This window comes from Montipora capricornis, chromosome 14 (assembly GCF_036669925.1).
Source record: "Montipora capricornis isolate CH-2021 chromosome 14, ASM3666992v2, whole genome shotgun sequence".
Taxonomy (NCBI): Eukaryota; Metazoa; Cnidaria; class Anthozoa; order Scleractinia; family Acroporidae; genus Montipora; species Montipora capricornis.
In genome coordinates, this window is record NC_090896.1 from 23,492,991 (window position 1) to 23,512,740 (window position 19,750).

Consider the following 19,750-nt stretch of genomic DNA (forward strand, 5'->3'; position numbering starts at 1 on the left):
TCTTATAAGATCTATTTATTTACACCGACTAGTGGTTTTCCATCATTGTGGTTACCGCTGGTAATCCGAAAGCAACAGCGCATGCTTAGCGAGTTATTGTTATTCTAATGTTATTTTTCTTCTACGTTAATAAGAAATCGGCTACGATGCGTGACGACGACCTAGCTAGGAGATGCCGAGTTTCTGCCACAAATATTGCGAGACCATTTGCTTTTTTAGCCTGTTACTTCAAGCGATAATCGGAGGCGAAAGAAAAGCGAAACAAAAGCGAAATTAACTCTGGCTGGTTGATGACGATAATAAACACGCATTGGCTCATAATATAACATTCGCTCACAACCCTGGGCTTGCTATAAATGCTTTGTTTGTTGAAAGTTTGACTGAATAGCCTCATGCCACTGGAGGCACGGCCCCAGGAGACCGCCAAACAGTAGACCTACTCAATTACTTACTTTATTGCACACCTTTGCTACCATTTGCATTTGATATGCATTTAACGGGAAAGTGAAATTCTGCCAGTTAAAGTTTGATTTGAAAGGGATAGACTAACATATTGTTAGACTGTTGTGGTTTCGCTCTTTTAAAACCCAGACATTTCCATTGTAATAAATATCGAACAACCTCTTGCGAATTCATCAAATTGCGACCCATTTGCCGATTATATAGCGCACACAGCATTTCGGATGTCATATACAATCTGTCGTTATTGCCTTTGACCGAAAGTATTGAAAGGCTATTTCCAGATAAAAACAAAAACAAAAATTCAGTCAATTAGTTATGTCAATTGAGGCGGTTTGTTTAGCTGGTTAGTTCGGTCATTTGTGCCCGGCATAGTAAATCGAACAGTCAGAAATCGAACTCAATCGAAATCAATCAGTGGATTGAGTTCGATTGAGTTCGGCAATCGAGCGAAATCGAACACTGAGAGAGTTCGATTTCCGAACCAATCGAACTCAATCCATTAGTTTGAGAACCATTAGCTCGACAACCGAACCCAATGGATTGAGTCTGATTGTGTTCGGTGAGTAAATTGGTTTGAACAAATCTCGTAAAGTCTGACTGCTCGTGCTGTTACTGTACCCAAGCTCCGGTAAACTTTTGTAAACATGCAACGCAAGCGCATTGAAAAGAGGTTTTCCTAATCCTTTTTTTAATGATTCTTCAGTAAGAAAAATAAACGGTCCACGACAGTAAAAAGTATAGAATACAAGAAAGCCATCGTTGTTGCCGTGTTTTTTTCGTATTCCGGGATTATTCGGCCTTTATCACTGTAAGCTGACTTGTAATTGGAAAACGACAATATGAAGTGCTACTTTCATGGAAAAGTGGAATCCTTTTTGAAACTTTTGAGATACAGTAAACACCTGCATATAACAACCTATATTTTTCCAAGTTAGCCTGAATAGATTGTTATAAAAATGGCATTTACAGTTGTTTTAGTTCTATCTAAGTTCTTAAATTGGTTCTTGTTTCCACAAAAGATATCTACTCTATCAAAAGTTCCGCATACTTAGAGTAATAACCACAAAGCAAAACTACAGCTTATTTTGTTCTTTAAATGTATGTCCACAATGTTGTAGACATGAAATCATAATATAAAACGGTAACATCTAAAATGTATGGGCTTGCGAAGCCTGAAGGACTATTTGCAATCAAACAATGGACCAAATCGGCTAAGGTCCGGCTCAGACCCCGTACTTCACATGAGCCGAATCGAATTCATTGAATTAAGTTCATGTGAAGTAAGGAGTCTGAATCAATTTAGAACGGCCGGTCTAATTCGGATCGGCTAAGCAGTTTTACCCCGCCTGGCTTAGCCGTGAATTACGGTCGTGGAGCGGCTTTGATCCAGACCCCGTACTTCACATGAGCTGACTCAAATGCAGAAATTATTACAACTTTGCAATTTTCTTCAGTCATAGTATGCTTCTGTGAATTAATTTCGGCGAAATTAAGTTCGGCGTCCGAATCATTTCAACCGCGATTAATTAATTTGGTTCGGTCTAAATTCGAATTCGATTCGACTCATGTGAAGTACGGCGTCTCAACGGGGCCTAACTCAACCTTGTACCCAAGACAAATCTACCGGGGTTAAGATTGTTTGTGTATGCTATTTACTGGGTTGCCAGTACGGCAATCCCAGTCGGAAAGTGAGTGGCATTTGTTGGGTGTTTTTTTTTCTTTTTCCGTGTCGATAAAAGTCTTCCCTGTCACTCCCCTGCTAAGTGGTGTCTTTTTGCATAGAACCTTCTGCTCGTATTTTCTTAGGATAGAGAGGGAAGTGGAAATGCGTAGATTTCTCTGGTGGACACAGTAGAATGATTAACTTAACCTGCAATGGCGTCGAAAGTTATGTAACGCGAATGGCGTTTTAGTGGATCTTTAAACAAAATATACCCTTATGGAGCTCAATAATGGAAAGTCAGTTGGATAAACTAGGCAGGTGGTGAAAAACCAACACCAGGAATCTCAAAAGCGACGAGTAATGGACTTCGACAACAATCTATCGCCCGTCGAGCCGAAATCAAAGTGAGCTGTATTTCTAAAATAATGTTTTACCAAGTGTGCTGTTATGTAGAACACTGAAACCGAAATGGAAAATTCTCTGATAACTTATGGGTTCAACAAAGACAGAGAACGAATCGAACACCTTACGTGGATCTGTGATCAACTCGTCACAGTCTTCAGGTAAAAAAAATAATTGGAAATGTGACAGCCAAGAATTATTTGAAAGAAAGCTTGTCGTGTATTTTGTGCTTCATTATTCAATGAAAAGGTTCTCCATGTAAACGGTTTGACCCTGAAATTTAGTTTGTTGCAATATTGCGCATATTTGACACGACTGAGTTTCTTCTCTTCCCGCACGTAATGAAATAGAAGGGGTTTTTGCCTCTAATAGCAAATATGTTGTTTGTTTCAAAAAATTGTTCCCTGGAAAATGTGGCCTTTATGAATTCATTATGTTTTATGATATGCGAGCTTAACTGGATAGCTTTTATGCAATAGTAAAGCATTTTCTTGTCAAAATGAGGTTAGCGTCTTTCTGGTGTGTTAACTGAATTAAATCGTGAGTTTGTATTTGCCGTCTGCCGCGTAACCTTGATTTCCACTCTCAAAATTACCTTCAGAACCTACTTTTTGCGTAGAATAAGCTCTTAGAATGATGTTCTTGTTTTGCATAAAGCAAGCCAACAAAATCTGTACCTTGCTGACTTTGCATTTGTTAGCGTTAATAGTATTTTCGGTCCGATGCTTCTGTTTTATTAGGGGTATATTGTTTTGGTCTCCCATCCAGATACTAATCCCGTCGAACAGCGTTAACTTCAGTGAACTTTGGTATTACAAAGCTGTCAGATGCTCAGAGGGCACGCTTAAACTTGTGGTGAAAAGAAGTTGTGAGGGAACTTGAAAATTATCAACATGTCAGCCCAGAAGCCAATGTTTCTCGCTTCTCTTTTATTTGTTATTCTTCAGAGACTGGAATGCTGTAGTTCAATACCACACAATTCTAATTTTCTGTAACGTACCACAGGCAACCCAGTGTATGCTTCACGGAAGCATCTCCTTGCATTATAACGTACCATTCATATTTTAATGATATGGAAATACCTGGAACAAAAAAGTTCCATTCCCAAGCGGTCTGAATTGGGTACAACATTGAGTTAGCTGACTAGGTCAATAGACCACTTCGGAAAATACCATAATATTCTTTGTTTGTCCCCCCAAATTTTGCATAAGCATTGTTTCCACTTTCTCTTGGGACTTACAATGGTCCCAAGAGAAAACAAAAACAATGCTTATTCAAAATTTGGGGGTCAAACAAAGAGTATTATTGTATTTTCCGAAGTGGCCTATAGAGGCCACAATTCTCAAAATTGACATGACAAATCAAAGTCGTTGTTCCGGTCGCATGAAATTTCATGGTCATTTTCTAACATAAAAACCTTTTTCATTTTTTGGGTAAAAAGGTTCTTTTGTAAGCCTAGGAGGTTCTTATATGCAGGGGTTTGCTGTATTGTGGGTTCAGTTGTGTCACCATGACTACCCCATTTGTATATTTACCAGGTAACAATTAAGGCGGAAATAGCCGCTTATAACCATAAACCATTTTCTTTCTTAATCCCAGCCTGCCCAATCAATGAAAATCAATATTAAGAGGAAGATTAGTGTGTAGTAATCGATGACTTATTATCATTGGTTGGGTATGCCGGGCTTAATATATATCTTGTAATAACCGGTTCTTGATAACAAAGAAATCTAGTTTTATGCAATGGTTAATGCAGTATTGTATAACAGAACAGTCAGAGATGCTCTGCTAAATAAGTCTTATGAAGCAAAATATTTCTACAGTATGAACAACATTAGCAAAAAAAAAGCTAACTAAAAACCAGAAAAAAATCTGGCAATCATTGGGTATCTATTGTCACTGACAATTTAAAATCCAGTGGAGTACTTCACAGCTAAGGTTATGGGCAAGGAGAAGGGGAAGGATAATAAAAATAATAAGGTATAATGAGAACCATTTTAGGATGCCCAGCAGCCTACCAAAATCATTAACAAAAACATGCAATAATTGTAAAGCCTATTTGGATGTTAAGACAATTTTTTCTTATTTTATACTTTCACCTTTAGTTTTTGCAAATGAGTGATACATATAATTACAGTATATCTAAAGAATTATTTGTGGATTACTTTCTGTTGAGCTCTAGTATTTCACAAGTAATGAAAATAAAACCCACGTATATGGCATTTGTGAAAGTCTTCAAATTGCATGAGTGCAACCAAGATTTCTTTGAAAACCCTTGGGATTTAATGAAGAAAATACAAAGGCATTTCTAACCAAATCCTTCACAAGTGTGACTTAACATTAAGAGGAACTACTACAACAATGTTTTCTTTACCATTAGGAGTTCTTAAGTTATAATTTAACTCAGCTACAACACAAACACTATCAATTCTTGAGACAGGAATGAAAGCTGCCACTGATTCAGCTTCAAATGAGGGCAGACACACTTGAATTGGTAAACCAAAATAAAACCTTGCATGTGGATGAACTTTATACCAGTGAACACAAGCAAAGGTGTATGGGAGGTCCAAAGTTGCACCATTAGAGGACTGGACAGTCACAGTGTGTTTGAAGAAGTATTGTATAATCCCTGCAAAAGAAAGAAAAAATATTGGTATGGTAGGTACATTATTTTGATAAGAACTAATAGGCTACACTGTATCATTTTCTAGTTTGGTTTCCCTTACAAATCACTTTTGTGCCAATGAATTACATGTATTTATAACAGTTCTAAAAAAGAGAAATGAGCCTGTCTACCTGGACTTTCAAAACTGTATTTTTTCACAATTAATATGACTTAAATTTACTGATGTGATAGTACTGTCAATAATGGTCACAAACCTGCAAGTTTATGACTTTGTTACTTCAACAGTGAAAAAAAAAAACCTATTTAGAATATATTATAATGACACTGTTCGTGCATTTCTTCACCTTTAATCAAAAGTAAACTACACTGTAACAATATTCCCAATCCAAAGGTTCAAAAGAAAATAAACTAGACAATATAAAAGTAAACGTAAAATCAAAACAAACAAAAAGAACATGCACTTTGATATGATAAAGGTTCAAGAATAAAAGAAATAATTCAGAAACCTTCTTTGATAGGTTTTCAATCATACTTTTATTGTACAAAGCATGCAAGACTAGAGAGCAGTATAATACCTTCACTTATCACAGAAACCCACCTGGCCTTAGATCTTCTGAAGTTGTGTCTAATCCACTGGAACCATACCATCGAGCCATTATACAAGCAGATCGTTCACTTCGTGAATACCGGGAGTCAAGTTTCTGATCGTACAGCTGCAGCTGAGAGAACTGGCAACACAATTTGGGAACATAAACAATACAATCTTCTTTATGCAGAAAAGTGTACATTTTTGTCAAGGATTCAACTTCATTATCACTCATGTAAATTTCCTTGACTGGAGACGACACTCGAATGAAATGGTTGTCAAGGAAAGACAAATGAAAAAGGTCTGTTCCAGTACTAGCTTTAAGCTGGATACTCTTTCTGTACTCATCTGGCGTCATTGCCTTCTTCTTTGTCATTGCCAATGAGCCGCTGTCTACAGACACTAACATCTCTTTAAATCCAACAAACTCAATTGGCCAAGACATGTTCCTTACTTGCTGCCGCTCAATAAATTTTCTCATAAGTTGCACTTCAATCTGGTGGTTGTTCACATGCATAGCACCCAAAATGCCATTGTAACGTTCAAACGAAAAACACCAGAAGCCATAGACAGGACCAAAGTCAAGAATGCATTCACATAAATGGCAATGAAGATGCATATTTGGCGTCACAACAGATGTACCATACAAGTCTTCAACAGTTCTGCAAAACTTGACGAGGAGCTCATCTGCAAGTTTTACTTCAGAAGTGTTGATAACTGTTGAACACAGTATGTGACAAGCCTTCACAAATAATTTCCAGCATTGGAGATGTCTATCTGGTAAAACGTCCTTTAGAGCAAAGGTTGAAAATACCAATGCCCAGTTCTTAAACTGGTCAGCAGTAAAGCCTTTAAAGCTGGATGCAATCTTTGATGGAATTCTTCCAATACTAGAAGGAACTTTGAGCTTGTTTACTCGCTTTTGAAGCACTTTAAAGTCTTTTTCATCCAGCAAGTTTAACTCTTTCCACACCTTAAGCATTTTTCTTGTTGTGCCCAGCATCAAGTTGTGCATAGGATCAATGACAACAAAAGAAATAAAATCAAAATATGGAAGGTAAATCAAGGATGAGAATCGCACACCATAGGCACTCTCCTTTGTGTCACGTCCTTTCTTTGATGTTACTGTGTTTCGTACCCTCCATACATGCTCTCTATGCTCAGTGTTAGTACGCAAATTCCAGCTATCTCGATCGAATCCTGAGAAATCTTGTTTCTCTCCAAATGATCTTCTATGAAACTCCTTGGTACACTTGTTGCAACCTTTTCTTGCAGAGAATCCTAAGAAACCACAAAGTTTGCGAGATGCAGGAATGTCACAGCTGACACAAAGTACAGCTAGCTGACAAAATTTGGGTCCAGTTGAGGGGCAATCCAACCAAACGCCATCCCAGAAGTCCAATAGCTCATTCACCAGAGGGTCCAAAAATGGATTCACATCTCTGCTTGGTTCCTGTGGGCCAGGAATAATCCCTACAACTGCAATGTTTTCTTCTTTATTTCTTTCCTGTGGTGGCAAGTTCAGAAAACTTAAATAAATCACCCCAACACTGTATACAGAATCCTTGTATGGCTGAAACCAATCAAGATTCAACATACATCCGAAAGTGTTAGGGGCATCAAAGAAAGGCTCTCCTTTTCCATTCTTGAAATTTTTCCAGACCCTTCCATCATACACATCTCCAAGAAGGTTGATATCCCGAGGGTGCTTTTTATACTGCTCACATTTATCAGCAAATCCAGGCCGTTTAAGGAATTCTTGAAGGGTTTTCTTCACTGAACGGTAGCAGAAAACCCTCTTTGCTTTTAAAGTCAGCTCTCCATGTTTTGAACGTGTAGTTTTAAATAGAGATGCTCCACATGGTTTTCTCTGAGCTCTTTGTGGATGGCGTGGAAACTCTACAAAACTGCAACGCTCACCCTTCTTTCTTCCATTTACCAGAGTACGTACACATTCCTCAGGTTTGTAACATGAACTGCACTTTGGAAAAACAATGAACTTTTCAAAGTCACCCATATTTACTCCTAAAAAGTTCCTTACCATATACAGTGACTTAGGCAGCAGGTCTGATATTAGTTTGAGTTTACTACAATGAAGCAACCTTGAGAAAAGTTCCAGCAGCCTTTTCAAAAAACAAAACAAAGTGCTCACTGCAGCATCTGGTAAGTTATGCATGATTTTCCAAGTCATAATGAAAATAATTACAAGTTTGATGAGTGAAGTGCTCAATAAAGATGATTTCTTGGATAGCACAGACTCATTCTCATTAGCAGCATTATCCTCATCAGATGACGTCATCAGGTTTTCAAACTGCAATTCTGCCTCATCATCAGTTTCTTCCTGGGACAAATGTTCAATAAAAGATGTTCAATAACTAAACTAGAAACTAAAAAATGCATAATTTATGACCCAAATATTTTACTGCCCTTAATTAATATTTAACTTGGGCCAGGGTCTGAGATTAATTTTCTTCTTTAAAAGAAACCAAATGGTGACTAACCAAACAATTTTAGGTTGCCAGACTAATTTTGGTTGACAAATTTTACCCTTGTTTTATTTTTTTCATCCACATTCAAATAGCAACGGATCTTGACAAAAATAATTATTATGAGCGTGACTTCAGTCACGTTAGACACCATTTTTTTCTTCTACACTGTACACTATGTTTTTATCCAAACCAGCTACACTTCTATTGAGGTAAGTTCGAATCATTCTCAATTCATACTGTAGCTTCCATAATACATACAAGGGCATACACTGTACATATATTCTCCACATACAAATTTTGTGACTGGTTTTGCATTGACTTGATGAGTTAAAAGGAAATGCACTCAAGTCAAACATCAGCAGCCAATCACAATAATTTACATAGTAAATTAAAGCTATACTTAAAGCCAAACTGTAACCAGAGCTAAAAATCAAAAGGGCAAAATTGACTTTGGATGTATCAACTATTGCAGCTGTGCAAGAACCATCAATATATGAAACATCCTTCTTTAAAATCAATCAATAAAGATATAAGTAAATGTAAGGTTGACTTACATAAAAGTCTTCCACACTGTCTGTTGACTCGGCAGCAGAATTACAATCATCCACTGACACATCTAACATAAAAATTAATAAATAGGACATAGATTCTCATATTCTAGTCAAATAATTTTGAGTGAACAAGAGGGACCAAATGTTTTGATTCCGGAGTCGCCATCTCACATGCACTCAACCTTCCGTTATTACTAGCAAAAAATTATTATAAGCACTTATACATACACCGCAGATAATAATTTTATTCAGATATTAAAGCTTTGACAATCAATGAAACTCAGATGACAATCAATGCTCACCCATATCAAAGAATACAATGATGTTGATAATTGGTGAATAATTTAATTTGTTATTTTTTGTGATTTCGATGGTCATTGATTATTGAACGCCATCCTCAATTGATTAAATCATTCAAAGAATAAAATCGATTCTGAAATTGATTGCGACTTTAAAGTCCATCAAATTGTTTCACTGCTTTCAGTTTTTATAATTTCAACAAGTAGCAGTGGCACTTCCAAGACTTTTCAGTTTGGGGGTGCAGGGATGGTGCAGTGGTGAGAGCACTCGTCTCCCACCAATGTGGCCCTGGCTCCATTCCTAGAGTCATGTGTTTAGTTTGTTGGTTCTCTACTCTGCACCAAGAGGTTTTCTGCGGGTACTCTCGTTTCCCCTCTCCCCCCCCCCCCCCCAAAAAAAAAGGAACAAAAAATTAATTTCAGTTTATGGTATCCTCAATTAGTGCTCCAGCACTAAAACAACTAGACACCTAAAGTTTCTTTCCTTTGCTTTCCAGAGACAGTAACTTTCTTGTATGTTTTTGTTTACCAGGTTTATACAATGTATCCGGCAAAATTAATGAATGAAACCAATACATGCAATCGAAAAGATGAATATAAATAATTTTAATCTTTTTCCATCAGTCTGACTAGTGAAAACCCTCAGCTGCAGTACCAAAATATACTCTCTACATGGTAATTCTAATTACTTTCATTGTCTACCTGCATGATAATTCATGTATACTTAGAAAGCAGAAAACTCAAGCTTATATATGCTGATGAAAAGCTTACCGAGGTCTTCTGGATTTTCAGTGGAAAGCCCAGCAAATTTTGCAGGGGATTCAGGGTATTCATCACTTGAATAGTGAAATTCCAGGTCACTTGAATCAGAATGGAAATCGATATCTTGCCTTTGCAATACATTGGGTGTATCTATAAGCGAAAAATAAGCTTAATGTTAAATCTGGTTAAATACAGCCGCAGCTTTTATAGATGGGAGAGCAGATCAAACACAAACAACACTTTGTTGATCAATATAAGACATGCGCTTTACCTGTTATCACTGTTGTCTTTCTTCGTTTGTGTGCATTGTAAGTCCGGATTGAGACTAAACGATCACAATGTTCGCACAATCGCTTTTTCGTTGTCGAACTATGTGCACTTTTATCATTCGCGGGAGACTTGTTACATGTAGGAGCCATTAATCACTTTTCTAAGTTACACTGTAGATGACATCGAGAAGAAAAGTTGGAATAAACAGAGGTAGGGAGGCCTGGCTACATAGCTGAAGCGGCAGCTTTGAATGATGGGCTTGTGGCGGGAAATCAACGGTATTACGGATTTATCACGAAACTGTATTTTTCAGTTAAGCGTGCTCCTATCGTAGTCTTGTTTGATTTCGCAAACATGTCTCAAACTTTCAGCTCGTTAAACCGCGGTAGAGCTAGCAATTTTTATTCAGCGCCTTCAACTCCGACCTGTTCGAGCAGTTCGAGTTCGAGAGCAAGTTCTATTAACAACAGATTGAGTCGATCTTCGTCAAGTTCTGCTAACCGGTCTAGCGACTCTACTCCATTGTCCTCACGAGAGAACCGGGAAACGATGCAACAAGTAATCGCTGGTCTTGCAGCCTGCCAAAGAACCGTAGAGGAACTTCTACAGTCCGTGAAAAGTTCAAACGAGCGGATCGAAAAGCCGACAGACAAAGTAAATGCCCTTGACGACAAAGTGAAGACTTTATCACGCACCGATCTGGAAGACGCTGATGAGTCTAGCAGTGGTAATGGACGCGCAAAAAAGAGAAAGAGGCCTAAATCATCTCTTGTCGTTCAAGTAAGTATACTTGTTATCGTAATGAATGGCTCAGTAACTTCGAAACACCGGAAACCGGTGTTGGGTCACGCTGCACGCAATCAGTCTCATTGATTCCAACTTAGATCGTTCCAACTTAAAATGAAAGGTTTACCGCTAAGCCGACATGATCGCGTCGTTGAGTAAAAATGGTAAATGATTACATTTTCAAGGCTTTAGGGCTAAAATCTGTTTTAGATCTTAAAACGTAAGTTAAAAATTCAAATCTGTAATCCTTTGGCGTTGTTACCCAGGTGAGAAATTTTTTTTGATTAAAAATGCAGCTGACACTTTTGTTATGGAAGCACAGCCTAAATCTTGGTTTCCATAAGATCGCAAACGATCGCGGATTGCAGATCTCAAAAGATTGCAAAGAAGGTTTTCATATGATCGCAAACAATCGCAAAGCAAAGTTTTTATTGCACATTTTAGTCGGAGGAAATATAGAGAGCTTAGGCGCGCGATGATGGCAACCGGAAGTCAACTGTTTTGCTGTTTAACTTGTCTTCACACCACCTCATTTCTATTGTTAAGTATTTTTTGACTAGTAGAGACGATTAGTTTGAGAACGTGGGAGAGACCACTGACCAGGCATGCGAAACGTTCACTTCCTGTTTCTGTACGTTTTATGTTAGAGCAGCGCCAAACGGTCGCGGAAGCTTTTGTTTCTAGAAAACGTGACTGTGATTGCCGCATCTCATGGGATGCGTTTCTACAGTTGAGCCCAAGTCTTAAAAGTCTGGCTTTCGGGTCAACACAAGAAGTTCTTATCGAAGGTCATTGTGATTTCTTGCTTCTTGGCTGTTTCTTTCGTTTTTTTCGAGTAATGGTATATGGATGTGTTAAAGTTTCGTCATACTTTCCAGGTGTCAGTTTTTTTTTATAACGTTCTTGTTTTGCCAGTATTTATGCTATGACAATGACATAAACATCATTTTGATGCTTCTTGGATGTAGTTTTGAATTAAAAAAGTGTTCTTTTTTTTGAACCTTAATTTTTTCTACATTAGGTTCTCAAACCAAACGCAGGTAGTCCTATTCTAACAATGATTATTCTGATTTTTTCAAGCTATCGATTTTGAGGTAAATTATTTTCAACCAGCGGTGTCTGCGATTTTCTATATATTGCGGTTTTCCTTTGTTATTTTCCATCATTGTTGTCGCCCTCCGATAATTCGTTTTCTCTAAAAACTCCGAGTGTCGACATTGTTCTCAACCTGTTGAAAAAGTCGATGAAAAGAAAACCACTGAACTTGACAAGATCCCTAGTAAGTTATTAAAAATGGCAGCTAGTATTGTTGCACCCTCACTAACAGACATACTCACAAAATCAATCCTCACGGGAATCTATCCAACTGAATGGAAATTGGCTACGGTCACATCGATCTTTACAAAAGGCTTAAAATCAGACCTAGATAATTATCGCCTGATCTCCGTTATCCCGCTAGCCTCAAAAGTGCTTGGAAAACTTGTCTATGACCAACTTTATCATTACCTAAAATGATAATAAACTGCTATCAACTTACCAGTCAGGGTTGCGTTCCTTACATAGAACCCTCAAAGCTTTGCTTGTGAGCCGACAAATAGCGGGTATGTTAACATCGACAATGGCTTCCTGAATGGAGTCGTTTTCATTGACCTTAAAAAGGTATTCGACACCATCGACAATGAAATCATTTTCCGCATGATCTCATACTTTGGGGCCGACCAGGCAACTATCATTTGGTTTCAATCGCGCCTACACAATCGGACCCAAAGATGTAATGTAAATGGAAGATTGTCATCTCCTCGCATTATTACTTGTGGGGTTCCGCAAGGCAGCATATTAAGTCCCTTCCTTTTTTTAATGTATATTAACGATCTTCCTAAGTGCCTCCGCGAGGCTTCCCTGAGAATGTTCGCTGACGATACCAATATAACCCTAACTGCAAAGACTCTCTAGCAATAACTCCTGAACTTATCAAACCTGTGACGAGACCTTAAAAAAATAACAACCTCAAATGTACGCAACTATTGAGGGCTGCTTTCCATTCAACGACCGTAGTTTGTCTTCTGAGAAAAACGTAAATTCTGGATAGGAACTTATTAATAATTTTCTCGCATTTCGCGCGCTAAATCTCTTACTCTTCTGACTTCTATATATCTGGTCGAATGTTGACTCGCAAGCCTCGTTTCTGCGCGCTCTGAAACGAACACTACTGCAATGAAGGCTAAACTGTAAAAACAGCCATATTAAGCCTATGAAAGTAAATATGCGTTTGTTTTGCATTTGCATTGCTTCGTTCTGAGTGACTGGCCAGCAAAATTCGCGCAACTTCCTCAACGATCCGCGATTGTCTGCGATCATATGAAAAACGAGTCTTAACTGAACCAAGTCTACTTTACAAACGTAGTTTACGGAGCCAAAGTTAATAGAGTAAGGATAACACACGCTTTTCCATGAATTAATTTTGCCTCGTTATCAGTTTACAACATTTTTCTCAGTTTCACAGCTTGTATTTGGTCGTCTGTTTTTAGGAGGAAGTTCACAAGCTGCACAGAGGAAAGGAAGTGTGAGTAATTCTTTTAAAAACTTGAACCAATGTTCAATCGGCAGGTAATTTTTTAAGTAGCTTACGTTCATACTATATTTCAACATAACGTTCTCATCACTCTCCGTATTCTTATTCCGGAATAGGGTCAATCGAACGCACCCTTAGGGCCGATTTACACGGCACGATTTTTGTCGCATGCGACAAGCTCACGACGGGCCTACATGTACGACATGACTTACAATTGCCGCAGCGTTTTAAAACATGTTTTAAAATGCTACGACATTTTCCCTGACGTACACAACAATTGTAAGTCATGTCGCGGGCCTGTCGTAAGCCGTTGTCGCATGCGACAAAAATCGTACCGTGTAAATCGGCCCTTAGGTTACTCTCGACTCTTGTACGTTTTCGGGTACCGGCATCAACTCTTCTGTTTTCCCGCCAAGTAATCGACTCTTGCGCGCTGTCGGTTAATTTAATGTCATTTGGCCCAGCGTTTTTGTTCTTTGAGCAGTAATTTAAAAAAATTCCAACCAAATAACCTGCACAATTAGAAAGAAATCCTTGCATAGGTGCGTTATAATCTTCTCTCAATCATCACAACTTGATTACGCACTCTGAATTTCCAGCTCATTCAATAGTTTTACAGTATGTAACAGGCACTACATGAAATGAAATATAAATTAATGGGAAAGGGGTAAGAAAAATAGGTTTCCTCGATTGTCTCCCTAAAATAAAAATTGTCAATATTTTGTTTCGTACGGAAACATTTCCTACGCCGCTGGTAATGTACTGCAGACAATCTAATACTTTTTTCACCATTGTAGGGTCAGCAGTGTTCACAACAAAAAGGTTACTCAGCTTATTGTAGAAGAGCTTTGTCGCCAACCGGGAAGAGGATTTGCCAGAGCTGTTGTTGAAAGTAGGTAACAATGCAGCATACAGTACAGCAAGTCTGCAAAGTTCAATCACTATGGCAAATATGGCCGGCGCTTTCGCTACTGGTGGGCTATAACAAATAGCCTATTAGTAGCTCAACCAATCAGAACGCAGCATTGACAATAGACCACTAGTTGGATTTTACTAATCAGCATTAGTAGATACTAAAACAGTGGATAGCGTTGAACTCGCGCGCTGATTGGCTCGTCAAACTCCGGATATCCTGTGCTATTTACCTGCGAGCAACTCAGGAAAAAATGGCGTCCCGATTTGCATCCGTGACAAGTGAAGAAAACATCCAAATTAATTTTTTGTGGTGTATATTATCTCACTGTTTTGTATATACTAAAACAACTATTCACCCCAGTGCCTAAATTAGCTCTAGCTGCCTGCGGCCCCTTGCTTAAGTTAAGAAAATATAAAGATTGTTGTTGTTGTTGTTTTTGTTAGGCTTCTTAAACAACTTTATTCTGCAGGCTAATTTCGTTATCGTTGCTGTGGTCATATGAACGTATTTCTCTTTTCTTTAGACTCGATAAGAGATACCAAAAAGCTGAGAGCTCAGTAAACAAGCGATGGAAGAGAACAAACGCAAGACAAGGGGAGAAATCGGAAAAAGAGCCTCCAAATGGTACGCCCAAGTGGGCACTTTCCGATGAATGGAAGGCCCTCCTTGAACAAAGAAAGGAGGAGGCGCAGAGGTATGTTAAAATGTTTCATGCACTTGACTACTGAAAACAAAAATAAAAAATAAAAGGACGTCGATATATATCTTATCTAGCCGGCCGGCCTTCGACGTTCTTTTTCCATAAATCTCTCTTCAAAAACAGGAAAGTGGCACGATTTATTTATCGACTATGGCTTCTATTAGAAATTAATTAAACAAACAATGCACAAAACAACAAAAAAATATAAGTCGAATTTGATTTGCGCTCTAGTTAACAATTTCAAATAACTTCATTATGTTTCAATGAGTTAAACAACGTCAACTTTCATTGGCAGAAACGATGCAGATTCCGAAGAGGAGGAAGATGACAACATGAGGGAAGAGGAAGCGGAAGATGGCGAAAGTTCAGGAGAGGATACTGAATGGGAAGAGACAGAAAATTAGCCTAGTTTTACTAGGGTTCATTGCACAATTTCACAAAGAGATAGGAAATTAGATTTGTTAATTTTTCATTGTATGATTTCACAAAGACATGGAACGTTAGGCTTGTTGTAATAGGTGCAGTTTGTTTCTTAAAAAAAAAAGACATTTAGGTTTCTCCTTTTATCATGTTTATAATAAGATTTTGAAATGATGGTAAATTAGGTTGAATACAACATTACAGTTGGATTTCTATATTTCATGATGTTTCTGTGACGAAAGGTGCTATTTGATATAAACAAAGCAAAATATTTCATTCATTTAAAAAACTTGCTTATCTTCTACATTCATAGTTTAGGCAATGCGCTCTTTTCTCTTTTTCTAAGGCCCCGTTCAGATTAGGTGCCCGTTACCAGGAACGGGTACTTGTCTGAACACGCTTTCGTCAGTTCCCGAGCTTTCTCCCCTGCTTCCCTGCGTTTCAGTCACGACAACGGTGGCCGGTGCAAAGTGGACGAAGAAAGAAATAATTGCATTGTTACAACTGGGGTGTCTGAACAACTTCCAGTTTAGTGCCCGGACAAGGTGTGGTTGAACGGTCATCTAGTCTCAACGGGGCCTAACACCTCGCTCGCTATACGGCCTTGAACATCCTTTATCCCTCTATTTAGGTCCCAAGATTCCATTTATATTTCGGATTGTGGGAGGTTGGGTAACATTATAATGTCTATATTACATTTGAGAATAAAAAGCAGTGTCCTGAATGCAAGGAGTAAAAACAAAAAAAAAAGATATGAGTCCGTAACACAGTAGGCGCTCCCAGTCTATATCCTTCTTTTCGCAGTATATACTGATATGAACCCTGAACTATAAGGAATCCACCAAAGAGTATTAGAATCCGTATACATACCTGCTATACAATTCCAGTATACCTTATGACTCACACAGTATACATAATGTATACTGACATGTATACTGAAATATAAGGAATTATGCTACATATGTATACGGTCCTGCTATTTTCTTGGCATACCCTGACGAATACTGGTTATTATACAGACCTTGCACATCCTTATACTTACCGTATACCACAATGTATACTGACTGTATACGCCCCAAGTAAGGGTCCGTATACAGCATATTTTACGCAGTGATTCCCTCCACATTGAGCGAGTGTCCCTTGACTTTACATTCCGTCTTATCATCGTTGCATCGGTACCCATAGTTTTTAGGCCCACCCGAACAAAATTCCGCAATGTACTGACCGGGTTTAAGTTCGTTGGTGAACTCACCGAGATGGGTGCCGAGGGTGACGTCAGGTTGATCAGGACGATGCACATAGAGGACGGAATCCGTGTCGTAATAGAGGACCTGTTTCCCGAGGAGTTCCAAGGCTTCGTACAACCGTAAACGTGCCCAGCAGGTGGTAAAGGCCGCAATGAACACATTGGTGTTGACATTGAGGTCCTCGCACTCGTCCTTGGCACGGTAGTGCACTTCCACCCAGTTCTCATCGAGGCAACTGACGTACCGAATGTCATGTTGGTTGGAGTCCATAAAGAGCTGGAAAGGTAGAGGGTCAAAGAAGGGTTTCACCTGCATCAGGTTATCCCTCTGTCCAAACTTGCCCCACAAGGAATTGGGCATTAGTTTGGCTAAAGCCCGTCGACCCGGATTGTAAGCGATCTTAGTTGGGTCGAGATGAATTCCTTCATGACGCTCAAAGTCCTCCACATAGGCCTGTCGTTGCTCTTCCGTGTTGCACCCACTAGGCCATCCGGACGCTTCCACTTTGATCTTAAGCCAAGTGTTGACATACTCGGCAAACAATCCGCGGCGTGTTTCCTCAAAGTGGCACACTTCGTGCACGTGTTGAATCACGTAGCCCATCGCCACTGCTTTTTCTAGCTCGGGGGTGCACCATGTACCGATCAGCGCCCGTTCATCCTCGGTGTGATCGCACGAAAGGGATTTTTCGTGCAGAGGTTTGGCAATGTCTTGCTCCACACACGTACGGCAAAGAGGGAAGGTGAGCTTTCCTCCACACCGGTAAGGCAAGACGAAATGAAACAAATGCTTGGGTGGGACGATGGTGCACAAAGCCAGACCAAAGTACTCCGAGAGGTCGGTGGTGCCGGGTTCATAGATGAACTTAGGATGGCCGATGGGATACATTCCATTCTTATTGACCCACGGGTAGAGGGAAGTGTAGTCTACATACCGGATTTCCTCACCGACTCGAACCTTGTAATAAAGGTAGGAGGCATTGGTGCGTCCTCCAAAGAAGGCGTCGCGAGGATTCATGGGTTTGATGACAGGAAGGGTTTTGACGAACTCAGCCACGCGAGGATCTGCTTTCTTTTGCTGCTCCCATTCACATTCCCAGAGGGTCACGACATGGTATCCCAGGTCTCGAAGACTCTGAAGGCGTTCCATGGTGGTACGTCGGACATCATCCATACAACGATCGTCGTGACGGCAGTACGGTTCGTGACGATTGGGGAAACAAGAAAGACACCCGTGCCAAAAACAACCCAAGAACTCGAAGACCGTGTTGGTGACTGGATCGAAGCCGTCCACCCTCCAACGTCGACCAGGGATCCGGTATTCGCCTTGGTTGCGAGCATGCTGGATACGTTGGTTTGGAAGCGGGTCTTCCTCCTGCAGCCGATGTTCTTGCCACAACAGCCATTCCATAGCGGCCTTGGAGTGATTGGTGATGAGTCGCCATCCCTTGACAGGTTTGGAGGCGATGGTCTCTTCCTCCATGCGGTTGAGGCGATAGTCATGCAGACAAGCTCCTGCAATCGTCATTTTGTCAAAGGGACAAAAGCCGGTCTGTTCGCGGAACTCACGACAAAAGGTCAAACAACCCTCTCGGAGGAGTTTGACGTCAGAGATACAGTAGTCCACGAGATCCCTCTGGATATCAAACTGTGCCTCGTTCGCCACTTGAGCCGTGTACCATTGCTCAAACTCCGCTTTTCCTTTAGTGGACATGGTTTCAGGGGTGTACATCTCTCTCGGTGGCATGGGACCCACATAGTCGGCATTCGCAGGGGTGTTGAAAAGATGTGGAAAATACCCCTTCTTGAAATGGTCGGGATCGAACCCAAATGTTTTGGTAAACGAAGCCAGAGCCATGGCGAAGAACGACATGGAGTCGATGAAGCGAATGTACCCACCCCTGTAAGTGAGCTCCAGCAGTTTGCCACCCGTATGCGTGGGCTTAAACTTTTGTTTGCGCTCGATCAAACGCTTCACCACAAAGTAAGAGTCGTAACCCTTGAAATTGTGAGCAAGAGCGGTGACGTAGCGTGTGTCCTGCTCCGTCAATTGTTCCAACCATTGCAGAAATTGTTCCATGCAATTCTCGCCACGAAAGATTTGAGGCAAGGCATCCTCTTCCGTCATACCCACCACCAAATTAGGCACATGCACGCCCGTATCTTGCATGGCCTCCGTATCCCAAAAGACGAGTAGCGGTGGGTGGTAGGTATTGTCCTCCTCCTCCTCCTCCTCCCCACCCTCCGTAGCAGTATTGGGGTCGTTGCGTGCCTCACGACGGAGTCGGGTCCGCTTGTTGATTTGTACGATGCGTGCATGGTCTTCGAGCTCTTCGGGGTCCGTGGGGATTTGCATGAAGCATTGATGCTGGTTCAAATCCGTCGTTTCGTGGCACGACGGGCATTCACTGTACCCGCACCGATGTTCGTCTTGTTCATTCATCGAACGAAGCAGTTTCCTGCAGTTTGCACATTTGTGCCACGAGTCACATACCGATGAGTGATTGGGACCACACGCTTTTCCACTGAGGGTCTTGGGCTGGTGGAGTTGAAAGCACTTATCCCCATAAAATTGGCGACGACAATGACGACAGGGGATGTGGGCAGGACGATGTAATCGTTGCACTCATTCTGTTGGCAACCAGGGCAGTGAACGCCTTTCCCTTCAGAACATTCGTGACGGCCCCTTACGTTGTAGGGTTTCAGACACCGTCCACAAAAGTAGCCTTGCCCAAAGAATCCTGGCAACGAGGTCAATGTGTCGTAATGTTCGTCCTCGTGGAGAAGGGCTAACAAGGTAACACCCTGTCGAAACGCAAAACAGGCGTATTATCGATTCGCGTCCACCACCACGATTCCGTAATCCCGAAGACGGGGTGCTTGAGCCAAAGTGGCTAGTTCCTGGAGACCCATGGGACCCGGCTGGAGCCCGGTTTCTTCCAAGAGAGCCATAGCCGCTTCGTTGCGACGTCGTTGACACTTTCTGGTCCACTTGTCCCG

General features: G+C 40.4%; 1 protein-coding gene and 1 pseudogene across 1 annotated transcript; one reads left to right on the forward strand and one right to left on the reverse strand.

Moving 5' to 3' along the window:
* LOC138031724 (uncharacterized) overlaps positions 1-19,750 on the forward strand; it is a 73,846-nt pseudogene that overhangs the window by 7,771 nt on the left and 46,325 nt on the right.
* On the reverse strand, positions 4,848-10,259 carry LOC138033321 (uncharacterized). Its single transcript, XM_068881073.1, has 5 exons — positions 10,112-10,259; positions 9,850-9,990; positions 8,783-8,844; positions 5,752-8,080; positions 4,848-5,156 (listed from the first exon to the last, which is right to left on the reverse strand). The coding sequence occupies exons 1-5, from the start codon at positions 10,257-10,259 to the stop codon at positions 4,849-4,851; spliced, it is 2,988 nt and encodes a 995-aa protein (XP_068737174.1). The 3' UTR covers position 4,848.

Excerpts from the sequence above, each read along its gene's own strand:
- LOC138033321 (XM_068881073.1), bottom strand. The coding sequence starts at position 10,259 with ATGGCTCCTACATGTAACAAGTCTCCCGCGAATGATAAAAGTGCACAT. Across the intron at positions 9,991-10,111 it reads AAAGACAACAGTGATAACAG|ATACACCCAATGTATTGCAA; the intron begins GTAAAGCGCATG and ends TTTCGCTTATAG. Across the intron at positions 5,157-5,751 it reads TTCAGAAGATCTAAGGCCAG|GGATTATACAATACTTCTTC; the intron begins GTGGGTTTCTGT and ends TTTCTTTTGCAG.